At 40.3% G+C, this 22,024-nt stretch overlaps 1 protein-coding gene across 4 annotated transcripts in view; it reads right to left on the bottom strand.

Moving 5' to 3' along the window:
• Positions 1–22,024, bottom strand: part of AK5 (adenylate kinase 5) — a 262,870-nt gene that overhangs the window by 104,804 nt on the left and 136,042 nt on the right. For all 4 annotated transcript variants that reach the window (XM_040470696.1, XM_040470694.1, XM_040470695.1 and 1 more), the window contains exon 8: positions 16,233–16,309. In XM_040470696.1, coding sequence (XP_040326630.1) covers positions 16,233–16,309 — 77 coding nt within the window. The remainder of the gene's footprint in view (positions 1–16,232; positions 16,310–22,024) is intronic.

Below are 22,024 nucleotides of genomic sequence, written 5' to 3'. Positions count from 1 at the left end.
CAGGCTAATGGGGACAATGTTTAGATATTTCTGGGATGATGGTAGTGGGAGTTGATGTTTTGCGCACACGCGCGCGCACACACACACACACACACACACACACACACACACCTTGGCTTGTTTGTAAACAAATAGACTCAGAGATGGAAAGGACCTTAGGAGGCATGGAATTCCTCCACCCCATGCCAGGACAGATCAGTTTGAAAAACATCCATGAGGAATGGCTATCTGGAATTTGTATATATCTTCAATGAGATATTCAACTGGACCCTAAACTAGTTAGAAAACTCAGATACACTCATCTGAATTCCACCTTTTTGTAATTTCTACTTCTAGGGCCCAATTCTCTCTCGCATGGTAATGTGAAAGTCTAACTCCCTCTTCTGAAATGGCATAGTCCCTTACTGATAGAATTCCTTCACTGAATGATTAATTATTGATCATCAGTCAGGTGGTATGCAAGGCACTGGGAACAAAGGCATGAACAAGGCCACAAACCCTGCCCACCATGGATTGAATAGGCCAGCAAGAGCCTGGTCAGTCATGTTGCTTTTGGTGGAATGTACTTCTCCACTTAGATATTTCCAGATCCTTCAGCCACTTCTTGCATGATAGTTTCTGGACCCCTCAATATCCTAGCAATGCTTTTTTGAAAACATATAGATTAAAACAATGTTTTCATCATCGTCATGTAAATGTGTTTTATTCCCTGGTCTCTGTTCACAGATTTGTACTTCCCTTTAAAATTCTTCTTCATTCTGTTTATGGGGAAAATATTTCTGAATTGCCCTCCCATGCACTGTCAAGCATTATGCAAGGAATTAAGGAATTATAGTAAAGTAGACATTGTCTGTGTCCCTGGGTATAATCTACTGGAGGAGAGAGACATGTATACAAATAGCCATTATCTATGTGACAAGGGCTATACCAAAAGTAGGAATAAGTGCTTGTCAAAGTAAGGAAAGTCTGCCTGGAACTTTTAGGATGACACTGGAATCCCAAGTAAATTCTTTGTTTTTACTATTTTATTATTTTCTTGGGATCCTTTAAAAATTCTAAGTGGTAAAACTGTTGTTCCCCAATATATTTTCTATCTATATTCAAAAGAAGACATGAGAAATGCATAGTAAATAATCATATTAAGAGTTTATGTTTGTATAACTATATACATATAACTATATACACATATACATATATATATACATATATATACAGTGTTTTACATTTGATAGAATGCCTTGATAGAAATCAGCTCTTTAATCTTCAAATAATTTTCTTCATTTTATAGATTTGTAAACTGAGGCTCAGAGCAGTAAGTGGATGTGCCAACATCACAAAGCCGTTAAGTGGCAGAACCAGAACTCAGACCCATTCAGGACTCTAAGCCTAGGGGCTTCACTCACTGTAGCCACAGCCACCATCCCTGATAAAAACATGGATTTGATAGGAAAATGGGAACAAGGATACACACTGTGACCTGACATCCCATAGAAAGAGAAAGAGTGTCAGAAGGTGGACGATGGTAACACTGCACCTTGGTAATCAACTCCAAAGAGCAAAGGGCAACCTCATCACATCCCTCTCATTTAAGAGTGTGTAAGCCTATGTTTGCTATTTGATAGGATTCTCAGGGTTTTGCATACTCTCCCCATCCTTACTTCTGTAAACACATAATCCCAGGAGGTTATTTGGTTTCCCGTTAACAACAATTTCCCGTTTTTTAAGCCTCTAAGGCACATCAGGTGACAGGTCACACATAGTTCTATTCCGTTCCCTTTATGAGGCAGTGATGCTAATGTGTAATCACAAATATTTTCCTTTTGCCTTCAAAATGACAAGGCATTCAAGATTATTCCAGTTAATAAGATGCCACAGGAGCCCATGAAATTAATTACAAAACCTGTCTGACAAGAATAATAGGTTTTTTGAAAAGAGGAAAGCAAATAGTCTCTACTGATAGTTGTCCTTCATATGTTTTTACCTCTGGAGTATATCCTACTGCTCTGAAATGAAGAATTCTATCAGTTCTCATGACCTTCTGCAAAGATTTGTCCTATAGGTCTTTGGTGGGGCATGCCAGACAGGCATAGTGATGAGGCATTTACTTTATGTCTTCAGAGTGTGGAAATACATTGGACTCTGGCCCAAACTGGCAACCTAAGTGTTATAACATTGCTGTTTAATATTTAATATCTACACTGAAAATATGAAACATCCCTGGCTTTGCAGTCAAGAATAGTGGAAATATATTCTGATTGATTCATGACATTTAAAAATGGGACTTGTCTTCCTTTTTACAGAATCAATTAGCTCCTAGTGCCCACAGTCCATGAAGACAGCCAGGGAGAGTTGGCTGCCTGTGCCTGCAGCCGGTATTTTTGTTAGAGTGTTTGGAAAAGCTAGATTTACAACTTTCTGACTTTAGTCCCTCTCCAATGTCTCTGCTTCTATCATTCCAATGGGCCACCAACAGTTTTCACAACCAAGAACAGGTGCTTACTGCAGAGCTGAGAGGTAAGCCTGGCCATTCTATTTTCCCTGCTTCAGCTAGGCCTTGTGAGACTTGCCACAAAACCCGGATTTGCCCATTAGAACGGGAACTCAGCATGTCGGCGACATGTGAGTAAGTCAGTCCATCGAGAGCAGTGCTGTGTGACTCAAATATACTGCTTTGGAAATGGCATTGTTTAAATCAGCCTTGCAAATACAACCTAACACATGCTTTGGCTAAACGTAGTATTTCTTGATTTAGAATATCACTGTGGAGTATCGCTGTGGAAATTCAGTTAAAACACACACACACACACACACACACACACACACACACACACACACACTAAACTCTATTCTGGCCAGGGAATGTGGCATTATGATTTTATTCATTAAGTCTAGTTTGATTCTGACAGTGTCCCTGCCACAATGCAGTGGACACAAAAGAAGTACATCAGAGTCTTCCCTTCTGAGAAGTAAAGAAGGAAAAGGAAATATATACTGGATGGCCTACTGTGCCAGGCACCTTTACATAGATTCTTGTTCAATCTAAATAGCCTGCAAGGAATTATGTCCATTTTTATAGGTGAAGAAACTCAGGCTTGAGGAGGTTAAGTAACTTGGAATATGTAAGTGTTGACACTGGCTTTAAACCAGGTCTGTCTGGCTCCACAGTCTACGCTCTTTCTCATCATAGATGCATGCAGGACACAATCAGGGAGGGAAAGGAGACAGTATATAATGAAGTACAAAATTAAATATAATCAAGTGCTAAGACCTAGGGTATAAACCTCAAGCGTGTTGGGTGTTCAGTGGGGCAGGCAAGAAATGAATGTTTACTTTAATTATTAGAGAAGATCTCAAGGAGGAAGAAGGAGGAAGAAGGAGGATTTGAAATCCTTGCAGAATTGCCAGGATTGCAGGATCAAATATTCTTCTTAATAAAGAGTTAGCTCATAATTGTGACACAGAGTTATATTTTTAAGGAAGTCAAATGCACTCTTAGTTCTTCTGGACTTTGCCCCTATCTTTTGTCCACTTCACTTCCTCTTCTGGGACCACCCTCACTTATTCTGCTCATGCTCTGCTCTCGTTGCAGCACACATTTGATAAAACTCCATCATGAGTGAAGGAAACTTATCAACCTTCCCTGTGCCCATGGAAGTTCCACAGCACTCTGTATTGTTAGTGTCTACAAGAGTTTCTGGCATCTATGGGGTACCCAATAAACATTTGGTAAATGAATGAGACAAAAAGGAAAAGGATAGATGGGTAAAAATACATTTCTAGACACTAACATCACATGGACTCCCTGACTGCTTGCCAATCCCGCTGTGTTTCCTCACTTCTCTCTCCAGTGGATTCTACAAGTCAATCTGCTACTTGCTTCTAATCTCAGACTCTCAACAGATGGCTCTGCCTCTGGAAGTCATCTGACAGCAACATATTAACTTCCCACATTACACACCTGACCTTAGAAACCAGTCTTCCTACATTCAGAAATCTTCTTCTGTCTTGTATATACTCCTTCTCTCAAATGAATGGACTTTTCCTGTGAGTTTTAAAACATGCTCAAGTGTCTTCCATTACAAACAACTTTCCCAATCACCCTTTGTAAGGTCAACAATTTCCTCCATGTTTCTCTATACAATGGCCACTTTCCATTCTCCCTCTTCATCCTCTTGTCAACACTTCACCCTCTCTGCTTCTATGGTTTTGGGGACATCACATTCTGCTGATTTTCCTGCTTTCTCTCTAAAACCAACTTCTACACACACACACACACACACACACACACAAACACACACTTTTTCCTGGCCCATCTTCCTCTACCTGGTCTTTGAATTCCTTCATTTCTCAGCTGTAGATCCTCTTCTCTTCTTAAGTCTGTTCTTTTTCTTTAAGTATCATCTCCACATGCAGCTTCAAGTTCTACCTATATTCAGGGGCTCACAAATCTGTATTTCCAGCCCAGATTTGTACGTTCAATTGTTCACTTGAATTCTCTACTTGGATGCATTAAGGCATTTTGAATTCACAATATCTAAAATTATACTCATGCTCTTTTCTTACAGAACTGGTGTTTTCTTACTGTTCTTTCTCAGTGAATGCCACTACCATCTACCCAACTGTACAAGTTAAAAACCTGATCATTTTTTTCTAACAGCTCATGCCCTCCTGGCTCTCACATCCATTTTAACACAAAGTCCTGTTGGTTTTTCCTCAAAAGTACCTCTTAAATAAATCCCTTTCTGGGGCGCCTGAGTGGCTCAGTCAGTTGAGCATCCAACTTCGGCTCAGGTCATGATCTCACAGTTCATGAGTTCAAGCCCCACATCGGGCTCTGGGCTGACAGCTCAGAGCCTGGAGCGCACTTTGGATTCTGTGTCACCCTCTGTCTGCCCCTCCGCTGCTTGCACTCTGTCTCTCGCATTGTCTCAAAAATAAACATTAAAATAAATAAATAAATAAATAAAATAAAAAATAAATAAATCCCTTTCTATCTCCTCCATTACTCCAGTGCAAGCCTCCCTAAACAATTCTTGTCTTCTTCCAATGTGTTCACATTATAGCAAGAGCGATCTTTTTTTAAAACATAAATATAATTATGTTATGTCCTGCTCCTCCTTCATATACCCCTGCCACAAACAAAACAACTCTTTAAAGCTTCCCATTGTGCCTAGAATAAATTCAAAACACCTAACCTGCTCTATAATGCCCATTCTCCAGGCTCTTCTCACATTACAGACCACGATGGGGGGAGGAGGCAAAGAAATAATGGCCATAGAGATAAGCCAAGGGACCCAAGAGTTTTGAGACAGCAGAAAGTGTCATCGGTGTATTGGACTCCATACACTGTAAACGTCTTCCTGACTTGATGGTAATGAGATGATTTTTAATAGTCTCTTAGAGAAGCAGTGTAGGCAGAAGCTGGTTTACAGGTGAAGTCATGGAAGCAGGGGTAATGCCTTTTCTTTTACCAAATTTGGTGTTGATGGAAAGGGGAGAAGAAAGTATCCCACTTGACCTTCTTAGGACACGTGGCACTGTTGATCATTCCTTCTTCCTTCAAAGCAGGGGTATTGGGTTGTTAGAGAAAAAGAAAGATACTTTGAGGACGAGCGCCTTGAGAAAGATGAAGCAATACCCATTAATGGAACAAGGTCTTAGGGAGATGAAGGGGTGGGATCAAAGACTTGGGTGGACAGTGAGCCTGGACCCATTCTGTTGTTAGGTGCGTATCCATTAAGGACTATTAGGTTGTCTTGGAATATTGACTGCTTTATCATTATGTAATGCCCTTCTTTATCCCTGATAAATTTCTTTGCTCTTAAGTCTGCTCTGTCTGAAATTAATATAGCTACTCTTTTTTTTTTAAGTTTATTTATTTTGAGAGAGAGGGAGTGAGCATGAGCACAGGAATGGGGGAGGGGCAGAGATAGAGGGAGAGAGAGAATCCCAAGCAGACTCTGTGTTGTCAGCATGGAGCCTGAGGCAGGGCTTGAAACCAGGAACCTGAGAACATGACCTGAGCTGAAATCCAGAGTTAGATGCTCAACCTACTGAGCCACCCCGGCACTCATATAGCTACTCTTGTTTTCTTTTGGTCAGTGTTAGCATGGTATATTTTTCTCCATCTCTTTACATTAATTTATATGTGGGGGCGCCTGGGTGGCGCAGGCGGTTAAGCGCCAGACTTCAGCCAGGTCACGATCTCGCGGTCCGTGAGTTCGAGCCCCGCGTCGGGCTCTGGGCTGATGGCTCAGAGCCTGGAGCCTGTTTCTGATTCTGTGTCTCCCTCTCTCTCTGCCCCTCCCCCGTTCATGCTCTGTCTCTTTCTGTCCCAAAAATAAATAAAACGTTGAAAAAAAAAATTAAAAAATAAAGTAGGTTTCTTATAGATTTGGGTCTTATTTTGTGATCCATGCAGAAAATCTCTGTCTTTTATTTGGTATATTTAGATAGCTGACATTTTTTTTGTTTGTTTGTTCATTTATCTTTTTTAGTAATTTCTACACCCAACATGGGGTTTGAACTCATGACCCCAAGATCAAGAGTCACATGCTCTTCCAATGGAGCTGGCCAGGTGCCCCTAGATCACTGACATTTAAAGTGTTGATGAAGGTGGATTCATATCTACCATATTTGTTACCATTTTCTTTGTTCCTATTTTTGGCTTCCGAACCCTTTCTTCCTTCATTGTTTTAACTGTGTTTTATGTCATTTAATTGAAGTTTTAAATAATTCCATTTTCTTTACTTTCTTAGCATATCAATTATACTTCTTTTTAAACTTTTTTTTTTTAGTGGCTGCCCTAGAGTTTGCAATATACATTTAAAAGAATCCAAGTCCACTTTCAAATAAGTGGACAGTGAGAATGATAACAAAATATTCTTAATTCTTCCTCCCGTCCTTGCATCTTTGCTGTCATTCATTTCACTTATACATGAACATGCCTAATTGAATACATCATTGCTATTATTTTGAACACATTATTATCTGTTAGATCAATTAAGAATATGAAAAATAAAAGTTTTCATTTTACTTTCACTTATTCATTCTCTAACAGTCTTTCTTTCTTTATGATGGAGATAGAAATTTCCAATGTATATCACTTCTCTTCTCTCCAGAGAGCTTCTTTTCACATTTCTTCCAAGGCAGGCCCACTGGCAACAAATTCCCTTAATTTTTGTTGGAGAAAGTCTTTCCTCCTTCACTTTTGAAGGATATTTTCATAGGATACAGAATTGCAGGTTTTAAAATTTTTTTTCCCTTTATACACTAAGTATTTTACTCTCCTCTTGCCTGCATGTTTTTTGAGAAGTTGAATATATTTTTTTAAGTTTATTTATTGAGAGAGAGAGCATGAGTAGGGGAGGGTCAGAGACAGAGGGAGACAGAGAATCCCAAGTAAGCTCTTCACTGTCAATGTGGAGCCCAATGTGGGGCTCAAGTTCACAAACTGTGAGATCATGACCTGAGCAGAAGTCAGATGCTTAACCTACTGAGCCACCCAGGTGCCCTGAGAAGTTGAGTGCATTTCTTTTTTATTTTATTTTATTTTTTATTTTTAAAAATTTACATCCAAATTAGTTAGCATATAGTGCAACAATGATTTCAGGAGTAGATTCCTTAGTGCCCCTTACCCCTTTAGTTCATCCCCCCTCCCAAAATCCCTCCAGTAACCCTGAGTTTGTTCTCCATATTTATGAGTCTCTTCTGTTTTGTCCCTTTCCCTGTTTTTATATTATTTTTGTTTCCCTTCCCTTATGTTCATCTTTTTTGCCTCTTAAAGTCCTCATATGAGTTAAGTCACATGATATTTGTCTTTCTCTGACTGACTAATTTCACTTAGCATAATACCCTCCAGTTCCATCCACGTAGTTGAAAATGGCAAGATTTCATTCTTTTTGATTGCCAAGTAATACTCCATTGTAGATATAGAATGTATTTCTTATCTTTACTTCTCCATGGGTTAGGTGTATTTTTCCTCACGCCTTTTTCAAGATTTTTTTTCTTTAATCTTTGACTTTTTTTTGCAGTTTCAATATATTTGTAATTTTCACCTTTTGTAATTGTCTCATAGTTCTTGAATGTTCTATTATGTTTTTTGTTTTCTGGGTTTTTTCTATCTCTTTGCCTTTTCAGTTTTAGAAGCTTCTGTTTTCGTATCCTCAAGCTCAGATATTTTTTCCTCAGCCATGTCTAGTTTACTAATGAGCCTAGTAAATGCAGTCCTCATTTCTGTTCTAGTGTTTTTGATTCGTAGCATTTCTTTTTGTTTCTTTCTTAGGATTTCCATCTCTTTGCTTACGTTACCTTGCATGTTACCTGTTCTTGCATGTTGTCTACTTTTTCCATTTAAGCCCTCAACATATTAATAATATTTTTAATAAAATTCCTGTTCCTATAAGCCCAGTAATCCTGCCATATATTACTCTTGTTCTCATGCTTTTCAAATCTGTTTTTGCCTTTTAGGATGCCTTCTAGTTTTTTGTTGAAAGGTGGACATGATGTACTAGGTAAAAGAAACTGCAATAAATAAACTTTTAGTAACGCAGTGGTAAGGTGTGGGGGCAGAGGAACCATTCTGTGAAACACATACTGTCCTATGGTTATGTCAGTCTTTTGGAGACCCCCCTGGACTGTGAACTTCACCAGTGTATCTCAGGATCTTCCCCCCTTAGGTGGAACAGGATAGCTAGAGGGGGCTGGAGTTGGGTATTTTTGTTCTCCCAGGTAGAGTAGGCTCTGATAAAACCACAGCAGGTTAGGTTCTGACAAAATAGTTTCTCCTGGGAGCAGGCCTTGTTAAAAACAGAGGGCTCCGGTGTATTTCAAAACAGTTCCGTGCCCCTTCCCCTTGCCAGAAGCACTAAAGGATTTTTCTCTGATATTCACTGTGAGGGCCTGGTAGAGCTTGTGGAAGTAAAACTCACAGAAGCGTGGGGACCTCTATGCCTGCCCCCCCCCCCTGGAGTTTTGAACTCTCACACTTGCCCACACTGAGCCTCCTGCAATTTGCCAAGTACAGTGTAGGGTTTCCTACCTACACAGGCACTGGCTCCTGGTGAGGTTCTTGCTTGTGGGTTTCTATTCTGGTAAGCTGTGATTCTTTGACTCTGCCTGTCTCTCCAATTTTGGGTGCAGTGGTTTGTCTTGTGACCTACTTCTCTGAGAGATTTAAGAAGAACTGTTGAATTTTCAGTTTGTTCAACTTATTACTTGTTGTTAAGAAACACTGGTTATGATAAAGTTCCTACATGCCAGACTGAAAACCAGAAGTGCTCAATTAGCATTCCCTTAGCTGAGGAAATGGGGGCCTCTGTCAGCTATAGAAAGGCAGTGATTCCTAAAAATTTCAGTCTGAGTTGGGCTGGGGAAGAGTTTACATTTATGCAGTATTTGTTCTGTACAAGGCCCCCTGTACTGTCTACATCTCCCAACAGTACTTCCAAGTGGGGTTATCATCATTTTCTGGAGAAGGAAACCCAGGCTCAAAAGAGTTATCAAGCATCCATACACACACAAATAGTAATCCAGTTAAGAAATGGGCAGAAGGAGAGCCTGGGTGGCTCAGTCAGTTAAACATCTGACTATGGTCACGATCTTATAGTTTGTGAGTTCGAGCCCTGCACTGGGCTCTGCCTGTGTGGAGCCTGCTTGGGATTCTCTCTCTCTCCCTCTCTCTCTGCCCCTCCCTCACTTGTGTTCTCTCTCTGTCTCAAAATAAATAAAATTTTTAAAATGTGTATTTATTTTTGAGAGAGAGACAGAGAGACAGGGCATGAGCAGGGGAGGGGCAGAGAGAGAAGGAGACACAGAATCTGAAGCAGGCTCCAGGCTCCCAGCTGTCAGCACAGCACCCAATGCAGGGCTTAAACCCAGGAACCACGAGATCGTGACCTGAGCCAAAGTCATCTAGATGCCCAACCAACTGAGCCACTGAGGCTAAAAATAAATAAATAAACCTTAAAAAAAAAGAAAGAAATGGTCAGAAGACATAAATAGACATTTTTCCAAAGAAGGCATACAGATAGCTTACAGACACATGAAAAGATGCTCAGTATCACTCATCACCAGGGAAATACAAATCAAAACCATGAGATACCACCTCACACCTATCAGAATGGCTAAAATTAACAACACAGGAAACAACAGGTGTTGGTAAAGATGTAGGGAAAGGGGAACCCTCTTTCACTGTTGGTGGGAATGCAAACTGGTGCAGCCACTCTGGAAAACAGTATAAAGGTTCCTCAAAAAGTTAAAAATAAAACTACCCTGTGACCCAACAGTTGCACGAGTAGGTATTTACCCAAAGGATACAAACATAACTGATTCAAAGGGGCACATGCACCCGTGTTTATAGCAGTGCTATCAACAATAGCCAAATTATGGAAAGAACCCAAATGTTCATCGACTGATTAATGGATAAAGGAGATGTTACACACACACACACACACACACACACACACACACACACACAAATATACACAATGGAATATTACTTAGCCACAAAAAGAATGAAATCTTGCCATTTGCAACAACATGGATGGAGCTAGAGTGTATTATGCTAAGCAAAATAAGTCAGAGAAAGACAAATATCCTATGATTTCACTCATATGTGGAATCTAAGAAAGAAAATAGATGAACATAGAGGATGAGGGAAAATAAAAGAGGGAAACAAACCATAAGAGACTTTTCACTATAGAGAACAAACTGTGGGTTGATGGAGGGGAGGTGGATGGGGGAGGGGCTAAATGGGTGATGGGCATTAAGGAGGGCACTTGTGATGAGCACTGAGTGTTATATGTAAATGATAAATCACTAAATTCTATGTCTGAAACCAATATTACGCTATATGTTAACTAGAATGTAAATTAAAAATTGATACAAAAAAAGTTAGCAAGAGTTAGCAAGTTATCAAAAATCACATATAAAGAAGAACTAGAAGTCATTTTATGGGCTTTAAAAAAATGGACTTTTATTGGGGACATACTACATGCCAGGCTAGTGGCAGGCATTGAGGACACCCAGAGCAGAACGCACTCCCTGTCATGCCACAGAATATTACAACACAGGGTCTCATGGGCTCCCCAAGAAGGTGAACTGAACATGTAATGAGGTAAGGGCTTCTTTGAGAAGAAGCTTGGTCCTGATGGTGCATGACTGGGTTATCTGGAATAGGCATGATGGGTGGTAGAATCTTCTATAGAGAGGAAAAGGACTGTGCAAATCACAAGCCACTTGGAGGAATGGAAAATGGCTTGGTGTAGCTGGAGCATTCGGTGTGTTTTGGTGACTGGCAAGGGATGAATTTGGGAGGGATGCAGGGGTTCAGATTTTGATTTGAAGGTTCCCATGTATTATGATAAGAGTTTCCAATTTCATTTTGACATCAATGAGGAGGCAAAACGGTTTTTAAGAAGCAGAATGCCGTGACTGGCTTTGCTTTTCAGCAAGATGATTATGTTGTGTGCCATAGGAGGCTGGGGCAGGGAGACTGGTTGGAGACTGTCTCTGTGATCCCATGGAGGAAGGCCAACGGTGCAAACCAGGGCAGCGGCAGTGGGACTGGAGAGGGAAGGAGAGATTTCTGCACAGGAGAACTGACTGGCTTCTTGAACAAACTGATGTAGAGGGGGAGAAAAAGGAAGGAGGCTATGAAGACATCCTGTTTCTGGCTTGGGCAGCTGGCAGGATGGAGGTATCATTAACAGAAATAGGGAAAACAGAAGGGCGAGCAGATTTTGTGGGGGAAGATGGGGAGTTTGGTTTTGGATGTGTTGAGTTTGAGATGCACATGGGAGATCCAACCAGCACTGTTTAGCAGGCAGACATATGCAACAGGAGCTCACCTGGGAACGGTGAAGTGGAAATCATGGCTATGCCAAATTATGGAAAGAGCCTAAATGTCCATCAACTGATGAATGGATAAAGAAATTGTGGTTTATATACACAATGGAATACTACGTGGCAATGAGAAAAAATGAAATATGGCCTTTTGTAGCAACGTGGATGGAACTGGAGAGTATGATGCTAAGTGAAATAAGCCATACAGAGAAAGACAGATACCATATGGTTTCACTCTTATGTGGATCCTGAGAAACTTAACAGGAACCCATGGGGGAGGGGAAGGAAAAAAAAAAAAAGAGGTTAGAGTGGGAGAGAGCCAAAGCATAAGAGACTGTTGAGAACTGAGAACAAACTAAGGGTTGATGGGGGGTGGGAGGGAGGAGAGGGTGAGTGATGGGTACTGAGGAGGGCAACTTTTGGGATGAGCACTGGGTGTTGTATGGAAACCAATTTGACAATAAATTTCATATATAAAAAAAAAAAAAAAAAGAAATCATGGCTATGGCTGAGCTTTTTAAAGGAGAACATGTTCAGTGAGGATCCAAAGGGCCATGGATGCTGGGGAACACCCACATTTAAGTAAAGGACCAACAGAGAGCAGGTCAGCAAGAAAACCAAGAACAAGTGGACCAATATGTAGGAGGAGCACCGAGAGAGTGAACACAGAGTAGGGCAAGAGATCTGTGGCCAAGACTGACTCAGTGTCCACCAAACTCATCCCTCCTTTCCTGGAGGCACAAGAAAGCTCCATTTCCCAGCCTCCCTGGATGTAGGGAGGGCCAGTGACTGGGGAACACCTGAAGAACGTGGGAGAAGGTAATGTGCAATTAAGAGCTGGTCTCAGGCTCTTTGCCTTCCCATCCATGATCCCTTTGGAGGTTGTATGTACAAGAACCCTGGAAAGTACTCAGATTTTGAGTTTTATTTGTTACCATAGCAGAGCCCAGCCTATCTTTCCTGATCCTGGCTCTGGAGTCAGATGGCTATGTTTGAATTCTGTCTTTACCTCTTGCCAGCTATGTGACCTTGAATAAACTGTTTAATTTCTCTGTGCCTCAGTTTCCTTATTGGAATAACACTATAATAATAATAATAATAAGTAACAAAAATATGTTTTAAATATAATATATTTAAATAAAATATAACAATAATATCTAACTCGTCATTGTCTGAGGATAAAATGAGGTAATAAGTGTGAAGCACTTACAACAGTATAAATAATTTTTTTTTTTTAAAAATTTTTTTTTTCAACGTTTATTTATTTTTGGGACAGAGAGAGACAGAGCATGAACGGGGGAGGGGCAGAGAGAGAGGGAGACACAGAATCGGAAAGAGGCTCCAGGCTCTGAGCCATCAGCCCAGAGCCCAACGCGGGGCTCGAACTCACAGACCGCGAGATCGTGACCTGGCTGAAGTCGGACGCTTAACCGACTGCGCCACCCAGGTGCCCCACAACAGTATAAATAATTTAGAAGTGCTAGAATCTAAGGGAGAGAGGAGAATGTCAAGAATGTGAAGATGATTTACCCCTGGGGTCAGCAAACTATAGCCTGCAGGTCAAATCCACTGTGCTGCTTGTTTGTGTATAGGCTCTCAGTTTTGGGTTTTACATTTTTAAATAGTTGAAATAAATCACAGGAGGAGTACATGGAGTTCAAATTTCAGTATCAGTAAATAAAGCTTTACTGGAACACAGCCAAACTCATTTGTTTACGTGTTGTTATGACTGCTTTTCACAACAAAGTGGACTTTGAATAATTGCAACAGAGTCCACAGGGCTCACAAAGCCTAAGGTATTTACTACCCTTTATAGTAAAAGTTTGGTGAATAACACACAGCAAAGGTCAAGAAAGTTAACTAAAAAGTGTTAACTGGAATTGACAAAGATCACCAATGACCTTGACAATGGCTTTACTTGGAATGGTAAAAGTAAAAACTAGATTCTGGCTAATCAAAGTTTGTTTCCCAGCTCTGCAGCTTGCTAGCTGTGCAGTCTTGGGAAGTGTCTTAACTTCTATGAGGTTCAATGTCCTCTGTTGTAAATTGGGGATAAAAGGAGCTACCTTCTTGAGTTATTTAAGGATTGACAACAATGCATGTAAATCATAAAACACAGTGTCTGGCTTATAACAGATGCTCAAAAAATGCAAGCTCTTGCTTTATTTAATCTGCTACCACCAAAATTTCTGTTCCTTGATAGGTAATGCCTTTTTGCTTTTAATATTCTATTTTTGTCTTCTGTGTTCTGATGTTTTACATTATATGCCAGGTTTCTGTCAGATCACACCTCTTTAATGAGGCCATCCTACTTAAAACTATAATCTGTTCCCAACCCCAGCATTCCTGACCCTCTCACCTTGTTCTACTTCTTTTCTCATAGAATTTACCACTTCCGACATCTGGAGAATTTACTAACTTATGTTGACGTTTAGTATCCGTCTTCTGTACTAGAATATAAGCTTCTTGCCTATTTTATACAATTACATATTTCAGTTATCTAAACAATACCTGGCATATATTAGGCGCTCAATTAGTATTTGTTGAGTGACTAAATGATGAGGTGAAGAGGTGTTTTTTTTGTATCTTTTTTTAATCTTGCTCAGAACTGGATGTGTTCCTTCAATCTTGGGATTTGTGTCACTTCTCATCTCTGTAAAATTTTCAACTATTATCTGTTTAAATAATAAAATAAAATGGTAACTAAAAGGGAGCCCCTGTTCCATCCTCTCCCATTGTTTCCTGGAACTCTTTTTTGAATATGTTGGCCCTACCATTCTATCCTCAGTGTCTCCTAAGTTCTTTCTTACATTTGACAACTATTCAGCTTTCTGTTTTATTCTAAGGCAATTTCCTCAGCTCTGTCCTTAGGTCTCTTTTCAGCTATGTTTTGTCTGCTATTCAACCTGTTAACTAGGTTTTTATTTCAATGGCAATATTTTTTGTACTTAGAATTTCTATTTCTTTCCTTTTCCTGCCTGCCTCTTCCTTCCCATTCTCTCTTGTACTCGTTTCATGGTTTCTTCCTTTTATCTTCTTGAATATTTTAAGTATTCCTATATTAAAAATTCTTTCAGACTTTCCTGTTCTCTCTAGTTCTTGAGGGGTGTGAAACCTTCCATTTTTAAATCAGCTGGATATCTTATAATGGTTCATTTCTTCATCCAGCCTGTAATTTTGGATCATGAGCTCATCTTCAATAGTGGTATTTAGAATCTGCCTCTGATAGAGTCTTAGGGGCTGGCAACTGAAAAGGCTCCTAAAATGTACCACTGAATGGCCTGTATTTGGAGGCTGAGTTAGGAAGCAGTCTGGTACAGATGTGAGGAAATGTGCCCTAAGTTCACTTCCCCACTGTGAAACTATTTTTGTAATGGTGGGCAACTTGCTCTTTGAGTCTTAATTTTCTTTATCTATAAAATGAAGATAATAATCCCTATATCCTAGAGATGTTGTAAGTAATTAGTGACATAATAAAACTAAGGAACTCAGCACAATGTTTAATATATATTAAATGTCAATAAATGTTAAAAAATAGTATAAATACATAGTACTTATTATATCACTTGTCAATATTTTCTCCTTGCTTTGTGATATAAAAGAAGAAACCCAATGCTCATGAAAATAGCTTCTGAATATGAATATGAAATGTGTAGCCAGCCATTACATTTGGACACTGGTTAGATATGCTTTATCTGACATATATTAGTTGAAGATGGGAGGAAAAAACACTTGGGAACACATTCACTTGGCTTTCAGCCATCACAGAGCAACACTGATGAGCAGTAGAAGGAATTTTCAGACATTATCCTTTTTTTTAAACAAAAAGCCTAATTAGAGAGTCGGAGCACTTGCCCAACTATTTTGGATTATTAAAATACAGCAGTGGGGGGAGTTCTGCTGAGAGGAAAATGACCCAGATAAATTTCTCTAGTTTTATTAAAATAGAAAATATAATTGACTTCTTGGCTGTGTTGTCCTTGGTCATTAGTCCTTTTCAAAGGTTAGAAATAGAAAAGCAGAACCCTGAACCTGTAGCTGATACTCAGTAAATACTGTTAGTTCATTATTGGAAAGGGATAGAGACACAGACAAATTCTTGGACAAGAGAACCTCACACAACCTCATTTCCATCTCATGTAACTTTAACCACAAACCTTTCCTTAATTAATTGCTGTTTTGGAACTGTTGGGAAGGGAAGGCTGAACAGCCAAAGTTCGTGGACAAAAGCTATAGGTTAGTGTGATTTATCATGAAATATGGTATTAGTTATCTGTAAACACTTGAAAAAATGATTTATAATTCTAATTTTCATAAAACATTTACAAAGGCTAAAATTTAAATTTAAAACCATTTAAAATAAAGAGATATTTTCAGATTTTAATTACCTGATCTTCATAATCAGATCCTGTATCAATGGTCTCTCCTGTGTCCAACATCATCGAAGGATCAAGGTCACCCGAACCTAAGATTTGAAAAGAGAAGTTTACCTGATGAAGGTTGTCTGTGTATGTTTGCAAAGCAAACTATCTCCCACTAGGTTTCTGTTCTTATGTGTACATTAAAGTCACAAACATTTTTAGACACTTCCCTTCTGCTGGGCACCATGTTTAGGCTCCAGATAAAAAATGTAGATCCTCTAGACACCATTTCCACTCTTGAGAATAAGACAGTTTTGTGGAGGAGACTGATTTGTCAACAGCAAGGTTCAGAAACCAAAATGAAGAGCTAATTCTGACTAGTAGTGGAGGTGATGATGGAGGTAAAAAATAATCACAAGGAATTAATCTATAAGCCTTTACTTTGAAGGTGAGTAAAGATGGTCCAGGAGGAGAAGTGGTTTAGGGCTGTGTAGTAGTAAATTAGAAGCAATGATGAGCAAAGTACAGAGCGGGTAGAGCAAGGGAGTTCCAGTAATAAGTGGGGCTGAGTTTGCTCACTCCATGAAAACCTGACAAGTTTTTCCTCCAGCCTTTGGGTCACTTGAGTCCTTAATGATGAGAAAAATCTTGTTAACTTAATGTGTTAACAGAGAGCTTCTCCCCTGCCCCTCCCCAAGGGCATTAATCCTCAAGGCTCAGACTTAAACCGGTAATTTTCATAATGGGGCTCCTGAAGCAAAACTGATTTATCATCCTTGTTTAGTGATTGTTTTCTGCTGGGAAATACATATCACCTAACTAGCCACAAAGACAGAATCCAGTGCTGTTCATTAAATGCTATACATCCCTATGAAGAAGTAAATGACTCCACATATCCTGGTAAACTTGCCCTTGCCAAATAATTCTTGGTCAGAAGACACAATGAGTTATTTTAATGAAGACGGATTTTTACAAAAACATCAAGCATCTCACGTGCTTCTCAGATATGGGCCATTCGAGAGATGCTGCTTTCATACTTTTTTCCAAAGAGTGATTCAATATATGTCCTCACACAGTCTTTTCTCATCTCTTCTCTTCCTTTTCCTTCTCATCATTACCTCTGCTATTTATCAGATTGACTAAGGACCGACCCATTATCATATTGTCTAAGTACTAAGCAAATAACACCCTTGTTTATTGCGTTTGTATCTTTACAATTTTTTTAAAGGATGACAGTTTTTCAGAATGGAGATGCTTGACCCATCAAAGAATTTCGGAAAGGTAACTAATTGTGGAGTTTCCACATTCGGTTGCAGAGGTTTGTAGGGCACAACCTCTGGGTGATGCCATCACATCAAGAGGGCAGCCCTTGCCAAGTCCGTCGTTAATAAGGTAGTTGCCCAAAAGGAGTCAGGAAGACTACATGCCACTATTAACGCTATTAACAGAGTGAGACTAGAAGGGCCATATGAAAACTTAAATTTTATACATACTTTTATTTATTTATTTTTTTAAGGCTTATTTTTGAGAGAGAGTGAGAAAGAGCGCACAAGTGGGGAAGGGGCACAGAGAGGAGGACAGAGGATCTGAAGACGGCTCTGCGCTGACAGCAGACAGCCCGATGTGGGGCTTGAACTCACGAACTGCAAGATCATGACCTGAGCCTAAGCCAGATGCTCAACCAACTGAGCCATCCAGGTGCCCTATATATAATTTTAAAAAGTAGTGGTGTTATATGTAATTTTTCTATTTTTGTGCCTTTGCCATTTTTCAAATAAGAAATGTTATAAGGTATATCTGAGGGCCAAAATATTTGACTGTTCTGAAGCCCAGTTTGAGATCAGTTTGCACTTATGTGTGGTGGGGCAGTTAAGACGTCAGAAGTAAATGTGTATTTTTCCATATAAGATCGTGGAAGTTTTAGAACCCATATTTCACAGAATACTGCCATCTCATTTTAGAAAAGAAAACAATGAGCTTTGCAGAAGGCAACAAATAACTTGGGCTAGGTCCTACTGAAAGTGAGGGAGATCAAAGGCAGAAGTTGTAGCTCCCATTTCTTCCAATACATCCTTCCCACTCCAAATGCAAGCAGGAGCAATCCAACTGGTTTTACAAATATGATCGTTCATTACAGTACCCTACAGGACAGGATGTGGAGGAGTTGGCTGCCTCTTTTACATCCTGAGAAAATGAGGAACAGTAGATGACTGGTGATGAGGTGGCTGCAGAAATGGAAGAACCAGAAGTGGAAGCAAAGAGTGTCACTCCAGCCTGTGACGATCGATGCTCGTTGCTGGGTGGTTGCTATTGACAGCATCATTAAAGGTAATGCCAATTTTATTTAGCTTTTGTTATTTCCATAATATGGATCTTACCCACCACATGGAGAAGTGGTGATAGGTACTTGGATTCAAATGATATCCTCACCTCAGCTGTATTTGGAGTGATTCATGTGGAATGAGCAATGTGATCTGAACACAAAGGCTTATTAAACATATAGACGCTTTAGTTCCTGTGTCCTATTTACTTTGTTCAATTAGAAGCCTTTCTTTCAGCTGTTTTAAAAAGGTACAAAGTGAAGGGCTCTTAGACAACCTGGTTAACAGGTATTACACATGAATATTTGTAACCAGAACAAGATTATTAGAAAACTATCTTCGGCAATGGTAGAATGAAGACATCTTTGTCTGAGGGGAAAAAAAAGAAAAAAAAAAAAACCTCTTTAAAAAAAACAAATTTGTGCTTACAAAGAAGAGGAGCTCGGCTTTCCTAATAAAATGCTTTTAACAGAAATTTTGTTGTATCATTAAGAGATGGAATTTCTTGACATGTTGCTCTTGGCAACAGTACTAGTAAATCATAGGAAGCGATAGACAATGGATGTCATTATCCACTCAGATAATAATTGAATAGCTTTTTTTCCCCCTTTCTTTCTTTCTTTTTCTTTTCCTTTTTTTAGCATTGGTTGCCTGGCTTGTTCAAAATGGGACCTTTAATAATAGTCTAAGGTTTGACATACAAAAGAGAGAGGTAAATATAGACATATTACACATTTTTGCCTTCTTTCATTGGACAATTTAACACATAAAACACCTGCAATGATCTTGTTACTCAAAAAGGACAGCAAAATCAGTGCATTCTGAAAAAGTGATAGTATGGCTTTTACTCCCCCTTAGTTTGAATTTCTCAATTTCTTTCAGATTTAAAAATATTCTTTCTATAGATACAGAGCTGAAAGAGAATCCCACAAGGAACTCTCAGTGTCACCAGTTTCAGATGTAGAATGGTCCTCAGAAAGATGATTTGCAGGTTGTCTCCCTACATTTAAGACGGAAGATGATACAAACTGGCCGAAGATGAACCAGAAGGCTATCCACATTGCTTTCTGGGGCAATGTTACAGACTTCTCTGCTCCTAGAGGATCTTCAATCTGAAGTTTTAGGAAGGTCCCCCTCCCACTCTGAATCCCAAATAAAGGGATGTCCCTGCAAGGCAGCACTTCTTGTGCAGTGAGGGGCATCTGTAGATAGAGCTCCTCTAACTCATCACCCACCCCCTGAGAGGAAAGCAGTCTTCTCCCTTGTCCTGTCTCTCCTGCAAGACCGTAAGCAGCTTTAGGTGGGGTTGTATTTCATCTCTACATTTAAGAACAGAATTTAGAAATTCTATGCATTTGATACATGCATGCTGAATGACTGAAAAATGAGTAAAAGGACATTTACATTTTGCTTTTGCAGATCTTGATCTCCATTCACTCTACACACATTCAATCCCTTCTAAATGCCTCAGGCGTCAGGCACCAAGAGCCCAGCTCTCATTCTAACAGGCGTGGAATGTGTTAGTAACAGTTTCCGTTAGCATTCCTTTGAAGAGCATTGCATTTCTTTGGAAAAATATCCTGACAGTATTTGTGACTAGACAGTGAGCTCCTCATGGGATATGGTGTTGGGACTGTTCTGGGTGAGAAGCGCAGGGGTGATTTTCCAGTTACTCCATGACAGAGGCCGGGGAGGAAGGAAAAGAGAGAGGGCAAAGAGATTAGAAGTGGACCTAGGAAAATGGGGAAATGTATTGAATAAGATGTGGTCTCTTCCTGTGATGCCTCAACCCCTCAGCAAAGACACTAACTCATATATAGCCTTTTCAATATGACAGCCACACACTGTTATCCATGTAAACCATTTGCTCTTCACAAGGATCCTGAGGTAGCGCTCTTATTATCCCCTTGTTACAGATAAGCAATCTGAGGTCCGCGGGGATTGGGTGATGCCTCTGAATGGCTCTGCCAGAGTACGAATGGAGGACTCTAGGGACGAGGAGAGGCTGCAGATGGGGTGCACAGGTCTGGGGAACGGCATTCTACGGCATGGAGGCAAGCAAATGCTCACTCTGCTCTGGAGTCAGAGAAAACGTGGTGTGGCTGTGAGTCCACACACTTAGACGAGTAGCCCAGCCGAGGTGATCAGCCAGTTGAGAAAGCACTTCTGTGCCGTCTCCTATGAGATGCACACTGGGTATCAAACAAATACACATACTCTCCATCCACACACAGTCTTGCACTCTAATAAAGGAAATAGAATTTTTTTGTTTTATTTTTATTTTTGAGAGAGAGAGAGAGAGAGAGAGAGAGCGAGAGCGCGAGCAGGGGAGAGGAGAGAGGGGGACAGAGGATCTGAAGAGGGCTCTGCACTGACAGCAGAGAGCCTGATGCGAGTCTTGAACCCACGAACTGTGAGATCATGACCTGAACCAACATCAGATGCTTAACTGACTGAGCCACCCAGGTGCCCCAGGGGAACAGAATTGTAGCAAACAATCATATACATGATTATATAATCATAATTGTGATAAACAGCCTGCAGGAAAAGTTTAGGGGATTATGCCAGGGTCTAAACGGGTCTGGGATGGGGGCTGAGAATACCTCCAGAGGAAAATCACATTTAAACTGTGATGCAAAGTAGGGTGATGGAGGGGCTAGGGGGTGAGATAGGAGAGGGGATGCACATGGGGGAAGGGATACCAAGCAACCAGTGCAAATGGCTAGAGGCAGGAAGGTGTTTGAGACATTCTAGGGACTGGAGGAAGCTGGTGGGGCATGGGGGAAGCAGTGCTAGGGCAGGAGGAAGGCCACTGCAGCAAAGCTATGGGTATATCTGTCATGCTAAGGACACTGGTGCTCAGCCTGCAGGGAAGTCATTGAAGGTTTTGCTTTGCTTTGTTTGTATTGTTGTGTCAGGGAGCCAGGGTGGTCAGAGCTGCATTCTGTCAGGATCCCCATGGCAGCAACAGGATTCAGGGGTGAGGTAAGAGGCCGACAAGGAATGACAAAGCCCTGCCAACTAGAGTGGGGATAAAGAACAGGGACTGCACTCCCAAGGTGTCCCTGAGGAGTGATGACTGGTGTGGGCTGTGAGGACAGGGACAATTTTGCCTGGCTCCCTTAAAAGAGAAAAACTGCATGATCTCATTTATACGTGGAATCTAAAAAAGTCAAATACATTGAAGCAGAGAGTGGAGCAGCGGTTACCATGGCATGAAGGTGGGGGAAATGGGGAGATTTTGGCCAAATGGTACAAAATTGCTGATATGTAAGATGAATAAGCCTAGGGATGTAATGTTGATAGCATGATGACTATAGTTAATAACACTGTATTAAGTACTGGAAATTTGCTAAGAGAATGTATTTTGGGTGTTCCCATTACACAGAGGAAAATGGTTAACTATGTGAAGAGAAGATACATTAATTAGCTTAACTGTAGTAGTCACTTCTCTGTGCATATCCATGCCAAATCATCATGTTGCACATCTTAAATGTA

This window comes from Herpailurus yagouaroundi, unplaced genomic scaffold, assembly GCF_014898765.1.
Source record: "Herpailurus yagouaroundi ecotype Mexico unplaced genomic scaffold, PumYag 77, whole genome shotgun sequence".
Classification (NCBI taxonomy): domain Eukaryota; kingdom Metazoa; phylum Chordata; class Mammalia; order Carnivora; family Felidae; genus Herpailurus; species Herpailurus yagouaroundi.
Note: the sequence above shows the minus strand (reverse complement) of the source record. Positions and strands in the feature narration are given on the sequence as shown.